Raw genomic sequence first — 26,807 nt, 5'->3', positions numbered from 1 at the left:
TGCTGTCAAATTCCATATGCCATGATGGGTAGTCTCTATGTGCATACATGGAATATTCATACAAGATATATGGATACAGTAAGCAATACAGTAATGTGACATTAAGCATTTGGTTCCAGTTAAGACCAATGGAAACTGAAGTTTCCAAGCTCCAAGCAAGAGATTCTCACATAATCCAGTCACAGATACCCATTTCAGAAAGAAAATGGAAATTTTTCTCCAGAACCTTCAAAGTTTGGTTCCACAGGTGTGTTCAGAAAGCAAGACTTTTTAAAAGTCCCTGACCCTTGACTTTTTCTTTCCTCTTTGTGTTCTCTCTGATCCACAATATTGGCTTTGCTTTGGAACATTTTAATGGAGGCAGTTTTTAATTTCTTTGTCAGTAGCCTAATAAACTGTTATAACTATGGAGAAAAACTTTCTCAATATACAACATTTTAAGTGGGTCATAAATTTTACGTTGAAATAAAAGCAATTTTATTTCTACTGATGGTTACACCTTATTTTTTTGTATTATGCTGAACTTCTGCTCTCTTCATTACTGCTAAGACTTGTCTAAAACTGAAGACTGACTACTCCCAGTCAAGCTTATACTACAGAATTTATGGAAAATTAGATCTGCACAAATATGTTATCCTTTTCTGAAGCACTGGGTTAACAAAATATTGATTCCATGCCTTTATTTATTCTTCGTCCTTTGAAAGTAATGGGGGAAGACATAGGACTTACAAGCATTTTGATATAAAATGTTAGGCCTGTAGACCACAGACTGGTGAGATTATAAACATACTTTTAAAATTTCTTCTGCAGTACTTACAAAGTGAGGAGAAATCACACAGCTGACCACACTGCAGCTACTTAATGCTGCTATAAATAGATCATAATAAGCATGTGGTGTATGTGATTGTCTGTGCTGATAAATGAAAGGGTGTGAATTTTTCAGCATCAGTGGAAAGATGGGAAAAAGCAAAAAACCTTCCTGATTGCAGCTGCAAATGGTAGCAATTTTTGCTTCCTGCATTAATGAATGTAATTCATGTAACACATATTACATCATTCAACAGCAAAATTCTCACATTCAGTTCACAGACAAAAAGTATTTTAATTAAGAATATCAATGAGTAATGACAATCCACTTTCAGAAAAAGCAAAGAAAGACACTTCTTTGGCCATGTAGAAGGAGCTGTGATGCAAATATATTTTATCAGTGTAAGAAATTCACTTTCCTAAAACTCTTTACCAAAGGAACATCCTTAAAGACATGTTCTGGTTTATTTGTCTGTTTTCTGTTTCTAACCTTCCTTTATGTGCAGCATTTGACTGCAAAGCTGCATTTTACAGTCTCTAGTGATTGAATCACTTCATCTTCTATAAACATCACAAGTTCAAAAAGCTTTCAGCATCTGAACTTCAACACAACATACAAACTAAAATAATTCATTGTCTAGAGACCATAACAAATTTTAATGTGCATTTACAGAGTAAACAGAGGGCTGAAGGGGGTCAAACCAGTCAAAGTGAAGATATGCATTACAAAATCCACACATTACTGAATTAAAAACTAAAAAGTGGTGTTTTGTCAAAAAAGGAAATAAAGATGTTTCTTGGTGGCACGACATATAGATAATATTAAAAACTGGCTTGCATGAGGACCAAAGTATGTCTACTCTGAAGTTATATCACACAGACTGTAAGCAATTTACAGAATTTAAGTTGGTTTTGCATATACAGGAGTTGCAAAATTAGAGAAAACACACTGAAATATAGAACGCACACACACAAAAAAAGAGATGTATATATATAAACCTCCACGTAGTCATCAGGGGTTGGCCTAAGTTGGTACTTGCCATCACTGAACAAGAAACAAACAGAAAGACAGGAAAAAACCTCAAAGGGGGGAAAGAATAATATACTGGAAAGCAAAAAGAAAAAAAAAAAAACTCAAAAGAAAAATATCCTCATAGGTTTTTCAGAAACAACATCCCCTCATCTGCTGAGCTGCTTAGTAGAATATTCCTACTCCTCATGCAAAAAAAAAAAAAAAAAAAGAAAAAAAAGAAAAGGAAAAAAAGGCTTTTTGATAAAGTTTGTGTGTATACTCTTTATGTTCAATCACTATAGTTTGTTTCATTATTTGGCCTCTTTTTGCTTCCAGGCTGGAACGGTTCCTTCAGCATAGGAAACCAAATGTCATTCATGGTTAATTCTGTAATACTGAGGACTCGCAGGCCAACCCCTGAGAAGTCAAGGATGAGGCTTCTCCTTGCCGAAAGAAAAGGAAACTAGGTCTTGCTGTTACAAAACGTTTGATTACATCACACCAGTTCTCTTCAAGGAAAATATCAGTGATAAGCCAAAGAAAATAAGATAACATGTGGTATCCTCTTCTTTTTTTATAATATTTATTTTATTTTATTTTATTTATTTAGTAATTTTGTTTGTACTTCCTGAAGAAGGTGCTCCTTGTGTAGAGATTTAGAGTACATTGGGTGCAGAGTGGTGGTTGGAGGTTAGGGTCAACTTTGCTGTCCGCTCCGTGGATTTTACAGGCGATTTGCTCTTTGCTTTAAGAAGAGAAAGTGATATTGGAAAAAGTCAGCACTTTTAGATTAAAGCAAAGCACCCTTCACAAAGCCACAAACAAGAAGCAGGACAGAAAGTCCATGGCTTGTAGCTATCCTCGCACCTGCGGAAGAAGTTATAAGATATTCGCTCATCTTGCAGATTTCCAATGCTCCTTATAAGGCTGTTTTAAACATACACATTTATTTATTTAATTAGCTCGCCAGGTTGGCTCTGGTGCCCATGAATGTCTTGGCATGCACTGCAAACAACAACACATACAAAGTATTTCAGTCCCAGGGAGGTTTTTTTTTGCTTTGATTTGCTTCTTTTTTTTTCCTTGTCTTTTTAAACAATGTTACCCAATGAAACCATAAACCAAGTGGAACAAAACCAAACCACCTTCCACCTCAGAGTGTTCTTTACAAAATCATTTCCAGTATCACATCATTGACTGCTAACAAAAAGTCATCCAGTGGCAAAAGAGTGTTTTCTTATAACCGGGGGAGATACAGGCAAATGACTGTGCTATTTACAAGGGGGAAACAGACTGCCAAAAGGTTTGGACTATATATTTTTTGAGAAATTGTACTATCCCAGACTTTGTTTTCTTTTTAAAAAGCTATGAAAACAATGGTCTGCATAATTATTTCTAAACCCATGACTTGAGTAGCAGAATGAAACCATTCAGGCTAGACTGATTAAACTGAAATGCTCACACACCAAGGGCATGAGTATTTAGCTGTCTTACATGCTAAGTCTCAGTGCTTGATAGCTCCCTGTATCATTTGGAATTACATTCAGAATTTGAAACTAATTACTTGAGGTCAAAACTATAAATGTAATTTAGTAGCACTGTAAGTAAAAGTTCAGCTTATAACAGGTTGATGCATGGTTTTATAGACAGATTTTATATTTGTGTCATGTATTTGAAAAGGATAAATATTATTGATGGTTACAGGCATCAGTCCTATAACAGGGTAACAATGGTGTTATAAGCAATCCATAATGAATGATGGACTTGTAATACACTGTTGGGTTGTTTTTTTTTAATATATTAATCACGTAGAAGATATTTTTGTAAAGAACTTAATATTAAATTAAATTATGGATTTCATTGCAGCCCCCAAAAGTACTTTTATCTTACCATAAAGAATATACACAATGAAAGCAAAAAGAAATCTAGACAAGTGTTTTAAAGTTTCCAGATGTAACACTGTTCTATGTATCTGCTAACTATAAGTGAAGCAAGAAGTCTTTCTGTTCCTGTCTTTAGTAATTTTTTCCTTTTTGAAATGGGGATTAAACTAAACCACAGATTTTAGATAAACACTGCTTGCTTTGCTAAATATGTGGTGTGAGATGTTACATACATAGCAGTTTCCATAAAACACCCCTAATCCTCTGTCACATACACAAGAATATCGAAGCAATAGTGATATTTCAATCATACATGTGTGAACAGAATTGCTAAATAAATATTAACTTTTAAATGAAAACCTGTCTCAAAGACGGTGAGAACATTTTTCCAAGAGAAGCCCAAGGGAACTTTGAGCTTAGTTTCTACTGAAACAAGATGTGATTGGGAAGCCCTACTGCACTCTTGCCTGTCTGATAACCTTACCCGTACTACGCTGCCGTAGCTTGCTGTGCTTCTCAGGACACTCCTTCTGTATTACAAACAGGCAGATGCACAAGCAAATTTGCTGCAACTTTTTGCTGTGTGCTGTTCTCACACAGTATTTATGATCCTGAACCCAAGAGTTCAATTTCTGGTTTTGGTTTGACTGCAGCATGACTTTGTTCCCTCTCTCTGCAAAAGCTGGCAGTTGACAGATCTTTATGAAGGCTTTTCTTTCCCTAACAAAGTTAGCAAAACTGAGTTAGAATCTTTGTTAGTGTTAGATAATTTTCTGATGTATTGAATTATTTTTAGTTGCTTTAATCCATTTATTTTTTTTTCTATTGAACTAAGGAAACATGTCTCAATACAACTTTAAAGAGGTCTTTTGAGACATATTTTGTCTACGCAAAATACATATAATGGAACTTCGAAGAAGCTCATGAATGTATTTTAGAAGAGTTTTTATAACAATTAATGATGTTACAATTTGAGAATTTTAAAGCTATGCAGAAAAGAAAAACTATAATGTAAAATAAGTTTAACTTAAAATATGTCACAGTGAAAAAAGCAGCACCGTATCTGCAGACCAAATATTCTCTGATTTTTGTTTTCATTTTTCTTTTTTCAATAAAACAATGTGTGGAACCCCAAAGTAGGGGTAATATCTAATGCATACACATAACCTTTTTATTTAAAATGTTAAGTTTCTGAATAAATCATGACATCCCTCCAATTAATTTCACATGTTCTGCATCTATTTTCTTCTCTAAACAGCAAGTTTGTTTATTTTGCAGGGGATTTAGACTAGAGTACATGCAGTAGGTGAAAGCTAAAACAGTTCTAAACATATTGCAAAAAATAGGGGAAATAACAACTAAAAAAATTCAGTTTCTATGTGAAAAAGGGGCTATTAGGATTATTGGAAAAAAACTGCAACAGACAGCATCTTCTGCAAGGTTTTGGGAACTGCTTATTAGATCTTAATCTGATTTAATAGTTTCTAAAATGCTGTTTAATCCAAACAGAGAAATCTTCATATATCAGCCCACACAAAATTTACTTGAAATATACAGTGACATATGTGGCTATTAGGTGTGCTCTCACCTTTTCAGTGATGCTTTATGAAATAAAATTTAAGTAAAATACTCAGTTTTCATTTTTCTTTTTCAGAGAACAAGAATTGTATTTTTTCTTTCATGAACCTAAGTATTTGCTTAGATTTTGCAAGAGTCAAAGCTGTAAAGGTAGAACAAGCACATAGCAAAATGGAGAGCAGCTTTTTCATATTTTTTTTCCTTTTCCTGTTCTGCCATTTTGCTCATAATTTATTATTTTGTTTTTCATCTTGAAAAAACAAAGTGACAAAAATTATTCATAAATTTTCATTTTGAATCAGAATCTGGAGGTCATAGCATGCTTAAATCAGAAGCTCAATTGCACTGTATCCAAATTCAGGCTCCCATGCAGGTGTGTTTTTTTGTCTACCATTCTGACTAGGACTTGAATAGAATCACCTGAACTGTGAGCATGTTAATGTAAGTTAAAATCTGTCTATCTGACTGTGGATTTGATAAACTGATTACTTATTATCCTACCATTTCAAGCATTATTTTCTAATTAACATAATGAGAGCTAAAAGAAATTTTATTGCAGGTCAACAACACTGGGTAAAGCTGAGCTGCAATTATGTAATCCTCAAAGACATTCACTCAGAAGAACTGTCATGTAATGTATGTGTCTATTATTTCTACATTATTAGTTAAACTCCACTTGATGTGTGGGTCAGACATTCTCACCACTCTCACAGTTCCACCTGTCAGCCATGGGGACCCAGTTAAACTCTTCTTGTGATATGTAAATCCCCATTAGTTGTCTTTTATTTCCTGCTCCTAACATATATCCAAAAGGGCAAGTGTCCCCGAAATACTTAGCTTTCTCCTGTAAACAAATGTTATACTGCCAAAGGCATGTGAGGATGAGTTTTTGTGCAACAGCATGAAAGATTAGTTCATGACATTAAAGTGTTTGAAAATGTGTTTTATTCGAATTTATTATTTACTTAAATGTTAAGAACACAAAGAAAAAAAATAGTCATAAATAATTGTGACCCTAGTGTTTAAAATAAAAAAAAAACTCTCTGTCACAAATGCTTGTATTTCAAGGCTTGTATTTCTGGTGTAGGAACCCCAGAGCTAAACATCAATTTTGATGTGTTAAGGAAATGAATTTTGGAGCATCTAATTATAAAATAAAGCCACCAGAAGTTATAAATTCTTAGCAAAATGCAACTGATCAAAAAGGTAGTTACTCATTCCATGCCTGAATGCAAACAGGGAAATGATCCCTTCCCTTCATCAAGATATTGATCAGACAAAATTTGTGTATGATACATGGGATTTGGGGATGCAAGCAGGGATGGTTGAATAATTTTGCCCATTTATTTTCACAACTGGATTAAACACTGAATTGTGAATAAAGCAGCTGCCTCAAGAACTACAAATTTAGCATCTTCTATTTGTAAGAATACCTTACATGGTAAACCACCCTGGGTCTCAAACAGTTTGCATCTGCCAGAATTGAAGTTTAGCAAGTTTGGCATTCCTTGTGCTTTGTAAGGTTTAGGATTTCTCTGGGATGTAATAGCATCCAGCATTCAATAGCTGAGCCTCAATAGCTGTCAGAGCCTCTGAAAATGGTCTCCTTACAGTTGTGTGTACAATGCACAGTGAATTCTCATACAAATAACAGAAGGAATCTGAAAATTCAACAGCATTTCTTTAGTACTTTACTAAACATACAGGTTTAGTTAGGGTATCCTAGAGTTTCCTTAAGTAGTAATCCACTGATCACAACATTACTAACAGTAATGCCTTAGTAGAGTCCTGGCTTTGTGCTGACCAGTACATGAGAAATACAGCCAGTCACACAAAAGTTCATCCCAGATTCTCTGTCCAGATTACATTAGGCCAAAACATCAACACATATATTTCAGAGACATATATTTGGGCTGTGCTGGGTATGAGTCAATTTTGTTGTTCTACTGATTTCTGAAATTACAGAGCTGTTGAAACCTTGGAAGCTTAATTTTTCAGGAATTTGTGCTGAGGTTTTCCATCTTTAAATGCCTGGTTTTGCAACATTTAGCTTTGCTTTACACTGTTAGATTTGAAATTGAACCCAGTTGAACCCAGACAAAATCATAATTTTGTATTATTTCCAGGAAAAGTAAGTAAAAGTTCATGTGATACCTGCCTTAATTTTACTGGGGACATAAATGAACCATAACATTACTTAGAGGATATGTGTAGTTCTATTTCCATGAAGACAGGTAAAACCAAGTATGACTGATTTTATTTGAAGTTTTTTTTTGAGTATGTCTCACACAGGTTTTCAATAAATAGATTCTTCCCCTCTGGCCTACCCATTGCTATCATTCTTATTCCTCTGAATTGCATAAATTGCAATGGTGTATATCTCCTCTATAGTGATGGGATAAATATACCCACACTCAGAAAGAAATTTTCTAATCCACAAATGTAAAATCCCCTTTCCTTCTTTGGGGGAATGACTTCTCAACTGTGTTTTAGGGCTCAGTCATCTGTGTTTAATTTTGGGGAACTGAATGACTGAATGAAGATGAGCAGTAAATATCATTCATATTCAATGGAGACCCCTTTTTTTTTACACTTTTACTCCATCTTTCTCCATTGGTTGTACAGTAATCAGCTTAAAATAATGTGATTTGCTCATCACATACTGCAGAGGGCAAATGAATTTGTCTCACGTACCAGAAGAAATTTACAACAGGTTACATATTGAATTTCCCTGAAGTTTACTCAGACTTTGCATTCAGCATGTAGCCCTGTTCATGTGATATCTATTCCTTTTAGTGATGCCCAGAAGAGAAGATGAGAAAGAGAAATGGGATTCTAGATGGATGCTTAATCCTTAGCTTTTACTAGGTAAGGCACCCAGAGGTGTTCAGTTTTGTAATGGGGCAGAAAGAAGTTACAACTTTCCAGCCCTAAACAGAGGAGAGAGTTCTTCCAGAAATCTGCTCCACAATAACTTCTGGAGCCCTTGGTGGGCTAAGGCAGGTCACAGCCTTTACCTTGCTGCCAGCTACACCTCAGGTCATGTTCTATGCAAACTTGAGATGGAAATACTCAGAAGAGAAAAACCAGAGGAGACTTCAAATATTGGTAGCATGTAGGAAAAATTATGCTTGGCCTCAGACAGCAGTCCAGAACAAGCCATAGCAAAACTATAAAAAGACAACAGATAGCAGTATGAAAGGAGAAGGAAAGAGGAGTGGGACTTTGAATGACTTCTTCGTTTTGACAATGCCAAGATGGACAGAAGTAGAATTAAGGGTAAACTGGTGTGAAATAAACTGAAATTTTACATTCAGATTACTTTCTACATAATTCCTGACATTAACTCCTACCTAGAGAAATATTTAGTTCTTGTCATTTTTGTCTTTCTGCTAGAATGTATTTGAGAGTCATCATTCCCTGTTTAATTCCTAAAACAGTGCTCTTGTTCATATCTCATTTTTAAGCCTCATGAGTAGACGCAGGCTTCCTAATTGGGCCATCATGCACTATGAAGAAGCTAAGAGAATCTCTAATATCTTTCTCACAGATGAAAATGAGATCACCAAAATTATTCAACCCTGTCATCCTTTTGCCTTGAACAGACAGGAGGGAGGTGTAAGATCCATAAACATATAATTAAAATGGGCAGTTCATCAACACTTATAGATGTTTGTACTTTTCTAATGAAAATAGCTAAAAGTGACTGTTGAGTTTGAACACAGCTTTTCAGAAAGATTAAATGGATACTTGACTTAGCCAATTTCTCTACCCTTCCTGACTTTTTCAGGAGAATGACATTCTGCCTACAGTCACAAATGTACAAGCATCAGCCATTTGTAGCAGACGTCCTATTTCTCTTCCATTCTTTAGCTGGTGTTTGGAGTTGCAAAGTTTTAAAATCTTTTCACATGTGTAAGTAAAGCATTGACTTCAGCTGTTTCTATTTCCGTGAAAGAGTACTTTTTGGGAAAAGCGTTGCTGAAAGAGATGTTTGCATATAGTCTGTGAAATATCAGTGCTAACTATTTAAATAAAACTTGTGTGAGAAGCAGTCCAGGAAACTATGCCTATTGCACTATTTCAAAGCTGAGGGGGAGGGTTGCAAGCTTAACCAAATGCAATTGATAATTTTTATTGTTTCAGAACAACTGGCAGTAGTTTTTTTGACTGCTCTTATCAGCACTAGGCACTTTTTCGCGTCATTATTCTCTTTCATCCTATCTCTCAAAGCCATGAACAAAAAATATCTTAGACCTTTTCTTAAGTGTGACAGAAAATATATAAACTAGTGCATTTGTATTTATCTGTACTAAATGGCTGATTCTAAAGCAAATGCAGTTTTTTCTGACTGTTCTGTGATAACTCATCCTCATACTTTGATATCATTACTACACTTTCATATCGTTATGCCCTCTACTGAATGAAGGTGAAATTTAGGCTGTTAACAAAAATGCTTGAATTGGCTCATTTTTTTAGTAGCCAGCTTGTGCTGTTGCAGATAAACATGCCTCCAACACAAACTGCTCAGCATTTTTGTAATGTGTATATAAATTTGTGTATATTTGATATATACCACATTTAATTAAACAGTAAATGGAGCCATTCTTAAAAGATACCATAAAGTTACAACAAGACATTTATTTGGAGAAAAAGAGAATTGCACTTGTCCTTTTGCCCCTTTGCTCTTTGTATCTCATTAATTTTCTCATCTATTGGAAGAAAACTTTAAGTGGGTGATACTTAATATTACACTATCATCTTCAACAGCACTGTCATGAAAAACATATGCAAAGAAGGTATTATAACACAGACAGAATAAAAATTCTGATTTTTTTGTCAATATTTCAATTTGTGACATGCAGTTCCTCTTTTCTCATTTTTCATACCTAACACTTAGGCTTATGTTTGACATACAGTCAACCTGGTCTCCTTCTGTTCATATCATTTATATAAGAACTATTTTCATGAAATTCAGCAATGTTTCCACTGGATGAGTGTGTTTTCCTCTGTCTATTCCTAGATAGCAAGTGTTTTGAGGCAGGGACCATTCCTCTGATCCTTTGTTTGCCTGGTGAATAATGCAGTTGTTATAGAGATTAGAACAATGACTAACAGAAGGTGCCTCAGTCTAAGAGCTATGACTCACAAGTTTTTAATGGGTTTAGCTGGAGCAGTTTAAGATGATAGTGCCTCCACCTCTCTGCCTCCCCCTCTTATGGAAATTAAATCCTCAATAGTAAAAGTGATACAAGCAAACCCCATGTCATCTCTTCACCTATCTCAGTTTAAGAGCCCTGTTTTAGTTTATCAGCTGTCATGGATGCCTTTATGACAATGTAAAGGCTTGACACTGTGAACTGGGAAAGCTGAGCAGTGGACACCTATTTCCTCCTACCATCCAGATTTGGGGCAATAACTTCAGATTGTAGCAAGACAAATACTTTGTCTGGCAACATTTTAAACTGCTAGAGCTAAATCAGTGTTCACAATCCAAAGCCTTCACCCCTGGTATTTCTTTTTTGCAAATAGAAAAAAAAAAAAAAAAAAAGCAAAATAAAATTATTTAAAAAATCATCCCTACAACCACAACACACTGGTTTGGAAATTGTGGACTGTGAGAATGAAGGTCAAAGTATTTGGCCAAATACATCTGAGACGTGGGATCAATCATAAACATGAAATATTAATCAATATTCAAAGACTTTTCAGGTAAAAAATGGTCACTGAATAGTAAATATTGAATGTGTTGTAATAATTCAGAAAAGTACAAAAAAAGTAATTGACCTGTTATTTTGTCAGCACTTCAGACAGGCACAAACCTATGTAGTCATATTATCTAACATTATAATTCTACTAAAGGGCCATGCACCCTCTAAATGTACAGCTCCCTGTGAGACCTACTGCTAGTTCTTGGCTTCATGATTGATTTATTGTTGCTCCTTGACAAAATATCTTGTCTTTTCAACTTTTTCTTTCAGTGGCACGGAATGAACTGGAGATGGATACACCATCTTCTGTAGCCTTGTTGAAGTCATTTTTATAATCCTTATTGCCCCGTGGCTGTGATTTGGTGGCCAAAATCCTCAGTCAGTGTCACAGGAAACAACAGCAGTTGAGGTAATAACAGCAGTAAAAATAGGAATGTCAGCAGAAGTAGCATCCAGATTTTTTTCTTTGTATTTCTGTTGGTTGATGAACACACAGATTGAATGTCTGAAGCACTGTAAATGGGGCTGTGCAAATAACTTTCACATTTTTATTCACAGAAAATTAAGCAGCTTTTTTCCAAGATAGTAGCATTCGTGAGTAGGTGGGGGATCAAACTTCAGTGAGATGGATCTGACTAGAACACCCACACACAGACAAGATAACAATTTGCACTGCCAAAAAGTACAGTGGCAACTTCCTTAAGACAGAGTAAATTGGAGTTTGGAGTATCTTCTCAAGGAAGGCAGCAAGATCATTAGCTTCTCTTCAAATACCATCCAGCTTTATCATCAACAAAGAAAAACTGATTACTACTCTAGCATAAATATAGTAACAATCTCTGGAGCATCTTCGAAGCTTTTAAATTATTGAATAAAATAAAAAAATCTCTCTCTAGAGAATAAGAAGATACTGATATTGTTGAGCTTTCTAGCTAGTCTAGGGCAAGGTTTCAAAGAGAAACACTAGAAAAAAGTTATCAAAGGTAAGAAAAAGCACACAGAAAAAACTGAAGAAACAAAACCCATCAAGAACCCCCTCTCTCCCTGAATCTGCGATCTGAAAAGAGCAGTTTTCAGGTGTTTTTCTTCCCTTCATTCAGTTCCCAGAAACCTTTACTGTCCTAAACTTTACCAGGTGGTGCAAGCAGAACAAAGCTTCAATTCTTCTTGTAATTCACTTTCACGAGTAGAGGAGGATTCATCTTCATCCTCATCCTTTAGCCAATTTTTTTGCTATTTTAGATGAAAGACATCCTTTAGACTTCAGCAGAGTTGTATCCATTCCAGCCAGCAGATAATTGCACCCATTCTTTTCCATTTTATGTGATGCAAGGAATTTTCATAATGAAGTAGGACACCATAGAAGGGAAACTTCCTGCTTCTCATCGGAACAAAATGAAAATATCCTCTGCTTTGCTGCATATCTGTCATGTAACAAATGGGTTGTGTTCTGAAGCAAGGAAATCCCATCAGTTATTTCAAAAGCAGGCCCTGTCACATATGCTGCAGTGTCTGATGACCCAGTGCAATCTGTCTGATTGTGAAGCAATGAAAAGCAATTTGAGTGAGCTGACAAACAAATCAACATAGCTTCTCCCCCACCCTTTTTCTTCCTCTTCTTCCTTTATTTTCTTCTCTTTGTTTACTGAATGTGTTCCCACCTGCAATATTTCTAGTAGTATTTACCAAAGAAAGTTGTATCAGGCATGTAGAACAGAACTACTGTGATTCTGCTACTCTGGGAACTCTTGAGTGGTCTCTTGCCAGATCTTTGTATGTGAATTTTGTTCTAAACAAGAGGTTGGTCTGAAAGGTTTATTTTAAGCAGCTAAAAGAAAGGAAGATATATGATTAGGTGGATGTGTAGCAATGACAGTCAGTGAAACACACTGGTAATGTTACTAAAAGAATAGGAAAGATCTCAGTATGTGTGCATTATATAAACTACAATGTAGATGGGTAAAGGGCAAAATTATTTTCTTAGACTTTGTACATTTAGTTTCGTGTCTGTTCTCACTTCATGAACAGCTTCATAAGAAAAAAAATAACTAATGCAGCATCCAAATACCATCATTTTTACAGAAATATGAGTTATGATGCTGTCATATATTTAACAACAAATCCCAAATATTGCCTCAAGAAATTTCAGAAAACCATTATTTTCTCTTGTGATTCATTATTAGTGTTTAAACATGGGCATAACTAAGGTTGAAAATAATATCTCTGATTTCAGAAAGAATATGTTTGTAATGAAGCATACCCAAATACTCAGTCTGGTATGGGCATGTGGGATTGCACAACTGCTCAAACTTGTAAAAAAGGAAAACGAACAAGTACTGCCTGGTGATTGCTCTCTCTTCTTAATTCCCAAACCTATGTTTTTATAAAAGGGATGGAAATGAATAGAAATTTACAGTGGTATAGTATCAGTGATTGGCAAAGGCAATGAGGGATGGCTACAAAAAGCTGATAATTTTGTGCTTGTGATAGGAGTTAGAACTGCAGATACAACAAGAAGAGTTTGTTTCTGGGTCTAGGTGAACTAAGCACTAGGAACAGGATTTTAGGTACTTGTATGCATATTTTTCTATCTTTAAGTACACATACAAGAAATTAAGATGTGAGGTTTTTAAAAGAAACATAAGGCATTATTGAGTTGATATTGCATTGGAAATTCTGGCCTTAAAAAAAACAAAGGGTGAAGGGTTAGCTGCTCCAAAGGTGTTGCTTTGTCAATTAATTCATTCAGAGCACATTAGCACTTCTCAAAAGATGTTTACAATTTCAAGGTCAAGAGCTAACCAGTTTTTAGGGCTACATCAACTAACATGGTTTGAATTAATTCCATTATTATTAGAAGCTAAAAGAAGTAGAGCAGCATCTTTTCATGAAGAGGGAATCAAAGTGTATATTTCAACTGCAAAGAGAGGTTGCAGTGTATACAGGTGTAAATTGGAATAATGTTTTTGCAAGCATTTCTGAGAACAGCTGAATAAGGTTCAGAACAAGAAGGACAAAACCGTATTGGGTTTTTGCTTTCATGAAGTCCAAAGAAAAACTGAGACATGACATTTTGCTCTGCCACAATCACAGTAATGGTTGGTGCCTCCCAGACTTATGGGTACTCAGTTTCTAAAACAGTAACTATGTAAACCAAAGATTCTTTTAGGGAAGAAAGCAGTAATGGTGGCTGTCACATTGGTGGAGGCTAGAGCAGACACTTTGTTCCTTTGCTTTGAAAGGAGATGGAACATAAATTAAAAAGAATAAAAAAACCCCAACAAGGAAACTGGATTATATCCTAAAAGATTCCAAACTGGATATAAAATTAGTGCTTAAAACAGGTTGATGACAAACGTTTCCTAGATTCTCTAGATAAAAATGGAGACAGGAAGTAATATCCTCAGTTTATCAGGATGAACAGACTGAAGAAAAAAAATTTATCCTCTTTTTTTTGCATTCATGCCTGACAATAAGCTTCTCAGTGTGATTTAAGATGCCAAGAATCCAAGTCATTCTGCCTAGGTAAGTATCACCTTCTCCTTTGAGTTACTTTTTAAGTCATTCATTGGAACTCTGCCATCATCACAGGAAGTTTTGGCACGTAGATAGCTTAATAGATGAATTTGTTACTTCATGAAAGAACAAGAAGTTGCTAGAAATGTGCAGAGTCTGTATATAAGCAGGCAGAAAATTGACCTAATTGTCACTTCTTCATTTGTAATTCTCTGAGACTGATCTTCTTGAGTCTGAAAAGCAACTAATGGCTTTGAGAGCTTTAACAGAGCATTGGCAGAACAGGAAGAGCTTGGGGGATATACTCATCCTCAGCACAAAAAATTCTTCAGCTGGTTTTGTTGCTATAAATGTTGAATGCAGACAGCAGAGATAGTTTAGATTTGTATCCATGAAACAATGACACTTGCTGCAGCTTGGAGATTATTTAGCTTCCTTTCACCTGAATTCATTTTAGCTCTTGGACCCCATTTAATTCCTTAGAATTGCAAAGCTTTGTCATAACTCTGTACTTTTACCTTTGGACTAAGATATATAGTTATGAATAATTCAGGAAAAAATATGTCTGTCACTCCACCAGCATAGGATATTTTTTGGATGTATGCAGACTACTCTGTCAAATTACTCAGATTCCTATTAAGCTGTGATGGGTTACTTCATTTGCTGCAGCCCATAATTATGAAACGAAAGGGTCAAGCTGTGTTGGCTTTGACTTCTGCTTTCCTGACTTTTTTGACTTTGAGATAGTTATTTAGTGGTTCTTAGTATATTATATGAAGACTCTGTGGGAGATGTTCTTATTAGCTATTTCTTCCTGTATTGAATCTCCATTATACTTACAGTAATAAATATATATTTTTTTTTTTACACTCACATAATATATTTCAGAGCAGTGCAAAATATTGAATGGGCCTTGTAGCACTTTAGTTTGTCAACTGTGGCTATAATAGCTCCCTGACAGTTATCACTGATATTCTTAATTTTGAACAGAGTAAGAGAATAGCAGAAATAACTGTTCAGTTGGGAAGTGCTGACGTTTTAAAATGGTAGTGATTGTAAAATGGTTTTACAGAGCTACCTATTAAATATCTATTGTTAAGAAATAAAAAAAAAATTCTGCAGTGTACTTCAGGATAGAAGAAGTCGAGTAGAGTGCTATCTACCTTTTAAAAATAATTTTTAGGGACAAAACAGTCATATAATCAATTTTTCATATATTAGTACCCGAGTTCTTCAGCAGTAGCTGAATACAGAATTCCCAATAACTGCACGGTGTCATGTTTCCCATTGTTGTAAATGCATTTCACAATAATCTGTGAGCATGGCAGTAAAATGTATTGCTTGCCAATAACTACATACCAGCTCTTTATACTTGATATTTGATATAGTTACCTAGGGTTAGTAGTATTTTTCTCTTCAAGCAGTAGTGCTGAAGTCAATGCTTTACTCAACGTGAACAAGCATCACAACCTGTACATCTTTCAAGTACAAATATGTACTTAACTATGATACATTTGTATTCAAATGTGTTTCAAAGTTCTAGGCTGAATGAATACATTGCTTACATATAATGTAATCACACAGCAGTCTTGTGCATGCATAAATACAGTTAGCATGATGTTAAAGAGGAGAAGACTCTGATAAAGTGAGGAGGCTGTGTTGATTCTGTATCATAAAAAGATGGACTATTAACATCTATGAAACCTCATTTCTGCTTTATTTGAGGTCTCACAACTGACATATCCCCTCCCTGAGCTGAAGTTGCTCCTCCAAGTTAGATAAACTCCCCATTTCCTTGTGCTCCTGGGGGTATTTCTATTACTGTTGAACAACTGTAAAATGGAATGAAAATCCAAATCTCACCACAGCTGGAAGAGCCAGGCCAAGGTATTCAAGTAAAGGAAAACAAATCTTGGTTCTCAACAGTTTAACTGATGTTTAAAATCTGATGTCAAAAATATTCCAAATAATTTGTGTAGCAAGTGACCTTTAAATTGAAATTAGGCATATGAGTGATTCCTGGTACACTTTTATTTCTTCAGTAGATAAACTACACCTCTGATGAATGTAGCATTTGTCTGTGCTTTGTCATAAAAATGAACTAATAAACTAAATTATATTTTATCTGTTCAATTTTTAAATTATTTTTGATTAGGATTGTCTGTACTTGATCTGCATTAATCTTTGCTCAAGTAAAAAATTTAAGATTTTTGTTTTCCTCTAACAGGGACCATTCCATGTAATAACCTATAAGATCTCAAATAAAAAATGTCCAGTAATCAGTCAAGACATTGTTTGGACTAAGGACATAATACTACAAAGTAAATGATATATCCAAAATGATTTAGTGGATTAGCTGTTTTGTGCACACTTCAGCTGCAATGCAGTATAGTCTGTTGCTACATATTTCATAAACCTCTGACTATTTTAATTAATTTCACATAAGATGGAATAGAAAGCAGAGCTTTTCCTTTATGGAAAAGTCTGCTGCTTTGAAGTGTATGAGTCCAATAGAAAATAAGAAGTGTATACGTTTATCTGAAAGGAAAGCCATGGTAGAATGGTTGTTTTAAATCAAGTGAAATATTTATTTTCTTCTAAGAGCTTAGATATTTTTGGAAGAGCTTAAAAATGAAAGTGGCTCCATTTGAGGGAAAGAAAACTGAATGCAACTTACATGAATTTTAAAAAGTGTATACAGTGGTAAAATATTGGTAGTATATGCATCACCTTTTATAACAGCAATAAGAATTTTTATATGAATAATCATATTGTTCCAATTTGTAAAGAAATGCATTTTCTTCATTAAAAGTCTTTCCAACTTTTCTAGCCTGTAACTTTGAAGTAATTTCACAATAGGTGCACTGTGAAATTTGCTGTATTCAATTTTTGATTTAACAACATGCTAGCAGAAAAATGATGCATCAGAGTTAATTAGCTTCCATTACATATTTTAAGGTATGCTGTGATTTTGTGCCTTTCATTGGCTCTCAGTTTAAACAGAAGTAACTCAGAAACCTTCAAACTTGCAGTTTGTTTTCCAGAGGATATTTAATAATCTAAAACATCTGAGTTTTTTATCTTGTCCATTTCTCTACTGCCATCATATAGAACTGCACCTCCTGTATATTCATGTACTTTTGCATCACTGTGAATTTTATGGCATCAATGTAGAAAATTAAAACTTATATTGATTATAGATTATGTATGCAGTGGTGATCAAAATCTCCCCAACAAAATGTCCAGAATGTTAATTTCTACATGACAGACAATGGAGGCGCTGACATTTTAATCCTTGATTCAAAGCCAATGATCAAGCACTTGAAGATGACAAACACACACTCTCTGATACACCCACGGTCTCTCTAAAGCCTACACAACAGTGAAACTATCTGGTGTCTGTACAGTCTGCTTAGATTTACAAGTCAAGTTCCCTAAGAAAATAGGATTGTCAGTGAAAGTAGATTAATTTTAACAAGTATTGAAGATCTAAGTTAGGTGACTGGTGTAAAACAACTTAGGAAGAAAAACATCTGGATGAGTGTTTTATTTAATTTATCATGCACAACATCTTATAATGAGATGAGTCATTCACTGACATGCCTCTGTCTCTCCACCCACACTACAGGGAAAACTAAGCTTTAATTTGAGAGCTAGCCTTAGGTGGGTAAAACTGGTAGAGATAAAATCCACATATAGAAGTTTAAGGCTTTTTGCTTCTTCTGCTCAGAAACTTATTCTTCAGATTTTAGGAAGTAAAGAGATAGCAGGAAGAATAGAACCAGAGAGAAGGAGGAACAAATGAGCACCACACTCTTCCTAGTCACAATTCCTGGTTACCTTGTTGATTTAGCCTCCTTTTACATGCTGGTAAGCAATCAAATGAAAGCTCAAAATGCTTTACCATACCTGATTGTGGACTTTGTTTGGGGATTTTGGCTGCTGCTTCGGGGCTGGAGGTGGCACGTACACGCTGATTGGCAGAATTGTGGATGCTACTTGGGACAGCTGCTGAGATGTTTTTACGAGGTTTCATGTCTTGCAACCACATTGGGGATGCCTCAAAGGCTTGCATTCGCCGAGAGTGGCTGTTAGCATTGACTTTGAGAAACGCCTGGGCCTTGTATTCCTGAAGGTCTCCATAGTTGGCATCGGTCACCCTGCACTCATACAAGCCTTCATCCTTTTTCCTCACTTTTGAAATCTGCAGCTTGTGGGAGATGTCGTTCCCTTGTACTTTCACTGTCTGCAAATTTTCCAGGAAAAAAAAAAAAAAAACAGAGAAAAAAACATTGTCATGAATTCTTCTTTCTTAGGAAAAACTCAATGGGCATGGCACCAATTTTCTCAGTGGTGTGATTGTGCTTACTGCAGGGAAGTTGCATCAAGGATGAGTATGGCTAACTGTATCTGTGAGGATGCCTGACATCTTCCTTCCAAATCTGCTCAGATAGTTTGCTCTGAAATTTCATTAGCCTCAGAAAAAAAAGCCCAAACTACCATGTTCATTCCAATTAATTGCTTAAGATCATGAACATTCTTAATGAGCTTTCTTATGTAAACCTAGTGTCCATGTAGTTTATTGGTTAAACCTTTCCAGTTAGTTGGCTTTATTGAATAATTCAGTTTCCAAACTAGTGCATTAACAATTTTGTTGGACAGGAAGATTTAAACCATGTAAATAAATATTTATTAGATTACCTTGTACTCTTCACTATATTGAAACTATATTTTACATTCAGTTTTTCTCCTTTAAGTGTGTCTAAATTTTTGGTATTTATTTCTGTTAATGATAACAAGACGTATTGTGTCAGGTTGTTTCTTTTGTCTTGTTTATCTGTGAACTTATTAGAAGCACATGTTAAATGTTGCCAGCTAAAAAAAGGCTCCTGATTTATTTTTAATTAGCTCTAATATCTGAGGGCAACATAACATATTTTTATTTCTGATAATTAAAACACACATTAGTAAATTATACACCCAGAAATGTGTGACAGGTATTAAGATGCATTGGGAAAAGCTAACAGAGATTCCTTTCTGTATGTTCATCACTTCAGAGAATTTAAATTTAATTAATTTCCTATTATTCTCTATCTGAATTAATATCTTTTGCCCCACAGGAAGGCAGTCAAAAGGTATTCCACGGCATATAAATCTTTAGCTTTGAAGAACTCCTGACCTGGTTTACTTCCACTGTTTCATAAACATGGATGCAAAGGTTTCTTTGAGTCATATCAGTGACAGCCAATAAGGAGACATCATGATGAATACATGATGGATCAAAAAAATAGAGAACCACTAGATAGAAGCTAGACATATGTTATTGGGGACTGTACAATAAATTTCTTCTGACAGCTTGGCCTACTGTGGTAACTAGTGTTGGCAAGGCACCTATTATGCTTTCTTGATAAATTGAAGAGCAATACTAGTGAATATGTCATTGCTTTAAGGTACTGGATGGACTTTATAGCCTGTTGTGTTGTACCCAGCTCTGAATTTATACTTGGCAAAAGGAGTTGAAAGTATAGATTACGTACTTACAGGCATAATGTATGCAATATTAATTGCACAGAAAGTGCTGGATAGTTTTTTAAATCATATTCAATAACAATATATATCTCTACTGAACAATTCATGTTCAGCAAAAGGATTAAAGAAGATTCATATGAATGGAAAGAGTGTTGGTAGGTCATATTGTGACTTCATTTGTTCCAATGCAAGAGCCTGAAAATTAACAGCGCTGCATAGCCCTGGTTAAAAACAGAATTGTTTTTGACTTTTGCATTTGAAATTTAGAAATTCTTGCAGGCAACACATAAGCATGTTTTCAGTTTGTGCTGCTTTCTCATTTAGAACAGATAGAAATGGTGTATTTCAGCCCACATCTATAATTTTAAAAAATATTTATTCAATGTACTTTAGTTTTCTCTTCATTATGATAATTTGCATTAGTACCAATGCAGCTGTGTATGCCTTTGAAAAAAAAAAGGCTACATTGTAAAATGTAGATAAAAAGTAGATTTAGACATCTACTAATGTTGACTGTTTTTATTACAAATATAAAAAAAATGTTTTATGCAAGCTTATAGGAGCACCATAAATACCTTCTCATGAATTAGTATTATACATAATGAAAGAGATTTGTAACTTCAAAGATGAGACAAGCTTTATAGTCTATATTGTGTCTCAGTTCTTATGGATTACTTCAGGGATTTCAAATGAGCCAGTATTGATAAGGAATGAATTATCTGCTAGCCCTATGTCTAGTAGAACAGTATCCAAGGACCACATGAGAGCCTTATTTGTAAGGTAGTCTACAAATGCAACTGAAGATATGGTCCCTGACACAAATCGTTTCTAGTCGATGGTAAGAAGTATCACAGAAAATGTAAGTTTGGCTAGAATATGTATTGTATTGAACACAGCAAACCTGAGCCCTCATTTATAAATGCCCTTCAGCTATACTTAGGTGTACTTTGACCTGATGTAATTATCTGGTTTGTTATTTGTAGGCATCAAAAAACAGCTGAGTAAAGAATTTGTCAGAAATTATTCCCCTTTATTTGTTGCTGTTTTAAGCTCTGCTGGTACTTAAAGCCTTGTCTGCAGCTAAAAAACACTTCCAAAGCGATTATGCCAGAGAAAGGGAAAACCCCTCTGGGCTCAAAGGGAATATTCATGCTGCAGTATCTGCTTAGTATCTCTGTCTTTCCACTGCAGTGAGCACCACACCATCATCCCACCACCACACATTTCTTGGGATGCTGAGGGAGGAGGACCTGACCGACTCCGAGGTCAGGAGCAGCCTTCTAGCTGTGCCTGACTCAGGACATGAGTTGGCTGTGGAAGGCATCCTCTCCCTGTAGGGAGCAGCAGCAGGGGGAATAGAGCAACGCTGCTTTATAATTCTGTAGAGATGAGATTCTGGTGTAATCTCCAAGCAGCAGACCGGTAACTGGTGTCAGAATCTCACTTTCGTAAAACTGAGTCTCTGTGGCAAAGAGCTGAGACTGCTCCCAATGGTGAGGTTTTGTCCAAAGCCTTTTCTGAGCTCTCTTTCTGCCAGTGGGTATGGACGTGACAAAACACCCATCTCAGCAGTCGCACACCCCACTAAAGGAAAGTGCAGCTTCATGGACAAATTTCAGCCTTAAAACCAACTCTGGAGACCTGCTAGGGAAGACTCAGCAGTTGCCCAGGGTAAATGAGAACAAGAAATGCAAGGATTGGTGCAGGCTGAATTTTTCACAGGTACAAACAGGGTCTGCCAATGGACTTTGCCTCGACCGCGCTGGTCGATGCCTCCACGTCCGAGGGTGTGGGGGTTGCATGGGGAAAGGCTGTCCTAACACCCTCTGCCAGCACTGTCAAGGAAGTAGTCACAGAATTATAAAATCAACTATTTAGGTTGGAAAAGACCTCTAAGACCATTGAGTCCAACCACTGAGCTGCGGGCTGCCAGCCACCCGGAGTCTGCGGCGGGATGGGGAGGAGATGCGGGGCAGGAACAGCACCCGAGGAGGCCCTCACTGGGGAAGGGACGCCCGGCCGGCGGGGACTGCCCGCGCCCTGCGGCGACACTTACGCTGATCTTCGTGCCGTCGTTGTCCAGGTCCCGCTCGGGCAGGAACTCCATCTGCAAGGAAAGAGGCGCCGCCGTGGGTCTCCGGCCCTCGCCCCGATCCCCGCTCCCGCTCCCTCCCCGCCGCGGAGCCCGTGGAGCGGCGCGCCGCGCCTGCCACCTGCGGGCCGCGCCGGGGAGAGACAGGGAACAGCCGGGAACAGCCGGGAACAGCCGGGAACAGCCGGGAACAGCCGGGAACAGCCGGGAACAGCCGGGAACAGCCGGGAACAGCCGGGGACAGCCGGAAACAGCCGGGGACACCGGGGACGGCCGGCACGGACGGCCGAGGGACGCGGACCCGCGGACCCTCCGCCCTTCCCGCCTCGCATGGGTGTCTTTTGCCGCCCCTGGTGAGGAGACAGCAGCGGCCATAGCAGCGTCGCCTCATGGCAGTGTGAATGGACATGGCCCATCCTGTCCCACTCAGAAGGATGAAATCACGCTGTTGACTGATTTTGGGTTTTAAATTCTTTAAGGACATTGGTAACCCCCTGCTTCCCCAGCCCCCTCCTGCGTGTGCCCTCCTGTGGCAACTGCTTACGGAGTTAGGGCTGCCAACTCCACTGCGCTAGCTGGAAATTGGAAGGCACGTGTAGGATCTTGCCACATGGGAAATATAAAATTCTCACGAGGAGCAGTCTTTGAACAGCTGCTTTCCAAGGGAAAATGAAATAGGGAAAAGCAATAATAATAATAATAATAATAATAATAATAATAATAATAATAGGGGAAGGGGGTGTCAGGAAATAGACTTTGGGAAACCTATATGGTTTTGTAAACAGCCCTAGCTGCATCGTGGAAGTGACAGACACCAAAAGCACCAACTCTTGAGGTGGGCATTTTTCTCTGCAGGTTCCTGCTCTGTCGTTTCATAGTCAAAATTAAGTCCCTAGGGAAATGCAGTGCCTCTCTCTGCTCCTTCCCTCTGCTCTTCCTTTCTTTCCTTCTCCCCTTTCCTCCCCATCATTTCTGTAGCATTCTCCACGTGGTTTTAAGACCCCATGACAGAGGATGAGTACCTGAGTGCCTGTCACCTCAGCTCCAGCCTCTGGGTCCTCAGCTGCCCGCAGAAACCACCACTGGATTTCAAGGTACACCGAAGTAGAGCCACTTTGGAAAGCACAAGACATCTCCACATTCTGCCCTTCAGTGGCCGTGACATTTCGGGGAAACTCTGTGAATTTTGCTGTAAAACAAATGCATAACATATTACTAACTTCTAATCATTTATGCTCTGCTTCTTGTGTTGTGTTTTTTTTCTTATTGTTTCCTTCCACTCCCCCCCCTTTTAAATTCTCTGTTTTCTTTTCTTATTCCCACTCTCTTCGTTTTTTATCTCTTGAGTGTGCCACACATTATCTCCCCCAGTTTTTCTCACACCCGGGTATGTTTTTCCTCCCTTATGCACAAATCCACCCTCTTTACACTCTCAATTCTGCTCATGGGAAATGCTATAGATCCCCCTGCTTGCTCCCATGAGCTGGTAAAGTTTCACAAAATTAGGTCCAAATACCCTTGGGCAGAATGCAGTATTTCACCAGACTCACTGAGGGATTTTGTACAAGACCACTTTAGGAGAGGAAAAAAATCAGCCTGATTTATTGTATTTTGTAGGGCTGAGCTGCAGACCTGTAAATTGTTAAACATTCCACAGCTAGCTGAAGCAGCTGTTGGCACAGGCACCTCTGGGTACTCTTCCGAGTAAGTGTTACAATCACTCCTCAAATGTCCTTTTTAAAGGCCTTACCTGACTTAGCTACTCAGATTCTTAGAACCTCTGCTTGCATAATCAGACCAAAAGTGAATTCACCTTCTGTCTCTCAGTCCCAGCAGACACTTTCTAGAACTAACCTTCATATTTGTATCTCAGTCCTTCAACAGGATCTGCCCATTTCAGTGTGCCACTGCTAGGTATAAAAGCTAATGCTGATAGACATTGTCAAAGACATCAGTAATTCTTTAAGTCTCAGTCTTTACTTCCTTCTCATCATTCCTATCACTGACTTTAAAATTGTGCTACATAATGAATCATGATAGTCAAGTGAGGGGGACTGCAGACAAACAATCTAATAAATAAATGCGGTGTTTCAAGAAGAGGAAAAATTGGAAAGATGCTGCAATGTCACTTTCTGTTATGAATTGCTACAGATTGACTAGGGCACATTATGATCTGAAGGAAATGTGATGCAAAAGAAATATTGCTCATTGTCTCCTCCCCTCTTCCCCTCTCTATATACAGTCTTCCTAGCCAACCTGAAATTGGTGGGATATTTTGGTAACCAGTATTACTTCTCTTTACCCTTACATCTGTGCCTGGCAACAAATACTTTCAAAACTGCTAGCTTTATGTTCCACGGTGCCCCTTTTTCAGACCCCCACCGCCCACCAGCCAGCTATTGCTAGTCACCGACTTAAACTGCCAAAAGGACCGTGCATTTTGTGTGTTCGGTGCTAGTAAGTTTGTTTTGGGGTTTCTTTTCCGTTTGCTCCTTCTCTTCCCTCCTGGTCAGTAAGCGTGAGCGGCTTGGGGACACCGAGGGGAGCGCTGCCGGCATCCCCCCGGTGGCACCGCCAAGCGCGAAGCCGCGGGGAGCTGCGGGCAGGGGAGGGAGGGCAGCCGGGGCAGCAGCGGCGGGCAGGGCCGGTGGGAGGGGGCAGCAGGAGCAGGAGCAGGCAGGGGCAGCGGGCAGGGGCGGTAGGAGGGGGCAGCAGGAGCAGGAGCAGGCAGGGACAGCGGGCAGGGCGGTAGGAGGGGGCAGCAGGAGCAGGAGCAGGCAGGGACAGCGGGCAGGGGCGGTAGGAGGGGGCAGCAGGAGCAGGAGCAGGCAGGGACAGCGGGCAGGGGCGGTGGGAAGGGGCAGCAGGAGCAGGAGCAGGCAGGGACAGCGGGCAGGGGCGGTAGGAGGGGGCAGCAGGAGCAGGAGCAGGCAGGGCAGCGGCAGCGGGCGCGATCTGTCCGTGGTGCTGACGGCGGCGCCGCAGCCTCGGGGTCCCGAACGACAGGCTCCTGCAGCGCCGGGGCTGCTTGGAATGCAAGGCGCGCCTTTCGGCGGAGAGGGAGGGAGGGAGGCGACGGGGGTGGGGGAGGTATTCAAAGAAGTCGATTTTGTCTTTTTATCCCTTTTTTTTTTTTCTTTTTTTTTTTTTTTTTTCTCTTGGTGAGGGGAGAGTGGTAGAAGTGCACATAGTCACGGAATAGGAATGAAGGTCTGGCTGTGAGGATTGCAGGGCAATAAGAGAGGAAAGGGAAAGCAGCACGGAAGGACACTGCAATATTTTAAGAGAAGCAGTAGGTTTAGCCAGCCGGTACTTGGTCTGAATGCAATAATTATGCATGCAGGTGTAGGTGTTTATTGTATGCAAACATGCCTCTGTAACAACATGCACAACTCAAACACATGCATGCCCATTCCCCAGCACCCCTTCACTCTTCTGCAAGGTGCCTGCTATGTCCCTCTTTGCATTTGGGTAAAGGAAGCCTTTTCTATTTCTACTTTGGGGAAACTTCTCACTTCTTTTTCTATTTACAGGCAATCTTGCCTGTACAAACTAAATGTAAACCTGATGCTTGGTGTTCTCATCTCTTACACATTTTCGTTGTTTTTCTTCTTTTCCCCTTTCTTTCTTCCCCCCCCCCCCCACCCCCCCACCCCCCCCAGCCTGTTTTCAGTCTGTTTTAGCATAGAAAACCAGACACACACATATTTGACAATAAATGATCTTACCTTGGGTAGAAAGTCCTTGTTGAATATACATAACTGAAAAGAAAATGAATCCAATATAAGCTAGAAAGATCCCCATCATTCCAAGATGAAGAAGTCACATCAGGGAAAAAAAAAAGAAAGCCAAAGGTGTCCTCAGAAAAGAAAGAACTGATATATAAGTGTAAGTATGTATTTCAAATATCTGAACAGAAAGAAATGTGCAATGTTACAAAAAGGCTCTGTATTGTAGACCTGGCTGCGACACTGGCAGCATTCTGCTGCTCAGTGGAGTCTTTTTCTTTGAGAAGAGCGAGTATTGCAATACAGCGTGGTTCAGATGAGCTGTCTCAGGCGCTGTGTTGCTTGAAGTCCAGATACAGACTAAAAAAAACACACAAACCGTTGAAAAGTGGGTATCAGCTGCCTTCTGTGCCTTTTTTCAGCTACCTGGCAGCTTCGTCCAATGTCAGCTCTTGCTGCTCAGGATGGCGTGATGACTGCCCTCCCTACACACTGATCCAGCTTGGGAAGAGAGGAGTAGGGGAAAGAAAAGGAGGGGGGCGGGGGGGGGGAAGAGAAGTCTACTGTGCTTGTATTGCCACAACTTTTCCTTCTAATGGCTGCAATAATGCCTTTAACCCTTCCCTCTCCCTCCTCATACTCTACACCTCTACCTGTCTAACTTCTACTGCCTCTGATGCTGGGCTAAATCTGCGGGGTTTTTGGTGGGTTTGCTTTTTTGTTTGTTTCTTTTGGGTTTGGTTGGGGGGGGTGGTGTTTGAATAGTGTACTGCTTATGACAGAGGGAGCTTTTATTGTACTGATGTAATCTTCAGTCTTTCATCCCAAAACACTCAGTGGCTAAGAGGCAATGCAGTGGTTTGAATTTTGGTGAGTTAAGCTGTTTCTGTTTTCTTCTTTTTCTTTCCCTCTTACAGGATCTGAGGGGGAAATAGTAGCTCAGTAATCCTG

General features: G+C 38.3%; 1 protein-coding gene across 4 annotated transcripts; it reads right to left on the bottom strand.

Annotated features, from left to right (window-relative positions):
• On the bottom strand, positions 1-26,505 carry VSTM2A (V-set and transmembrane domain containing 2A). 4 transcript variants are annotated; one of them, XM_063163453.1, is made up of 5 exons: positions 25,857-26,414; positions 23,151-23,317; positions 22,093-22,143; positions 18,417-18,753; positions 1-2,686 (listed from the first exon to the last, which is right to left on the bottom strand). In XM_063163453.1, the coding sequence occupies exons 1-5, from the start codon at positions 25,933-25,935 to the stop codon at positions 2,610-2,612; spliced, it is 711 nt and encodes a 236-aa protein (XP_063019523.1). In that variant the 5' UTR covers positions 25,936-26,414; the 3' UTR covers positions 1-2,609. The 4 variants fall into 4 exon arrangements, with proteins under 4 accessions (XP_063019523.1, XP_063019512.1, XP_063019531.1 ...); XM_063163442.1 differs by having other exon boundaries at positions 1-2,564; positions 25,857-26,411; XM_063163461.1 differs by having other exon boundaries at positions 2,686-2,824; positions 25,857-26,493.
• Positions 26,506-26,807: the final 302 nt, after the last annotated feature.

Source organism: Melospiza melodia, chromosome 1 (assembly GCF_035770615.1).
Source record: "Melospiza melodia melodia isolate bMelMel2 chromosome 1, bMelMel2.pri, whole genome shotgun sequence".
In the NCBI taxonomy this organism is placed as follows: Eukaryota; Metazoa; Chordata; class Aves; order Passeriformes; family Passerellidae; genus Melospiza; species Melospiza melodia.
This window is presented reverse-complemented; position numbering and strand designations above follow the sequence as displayed.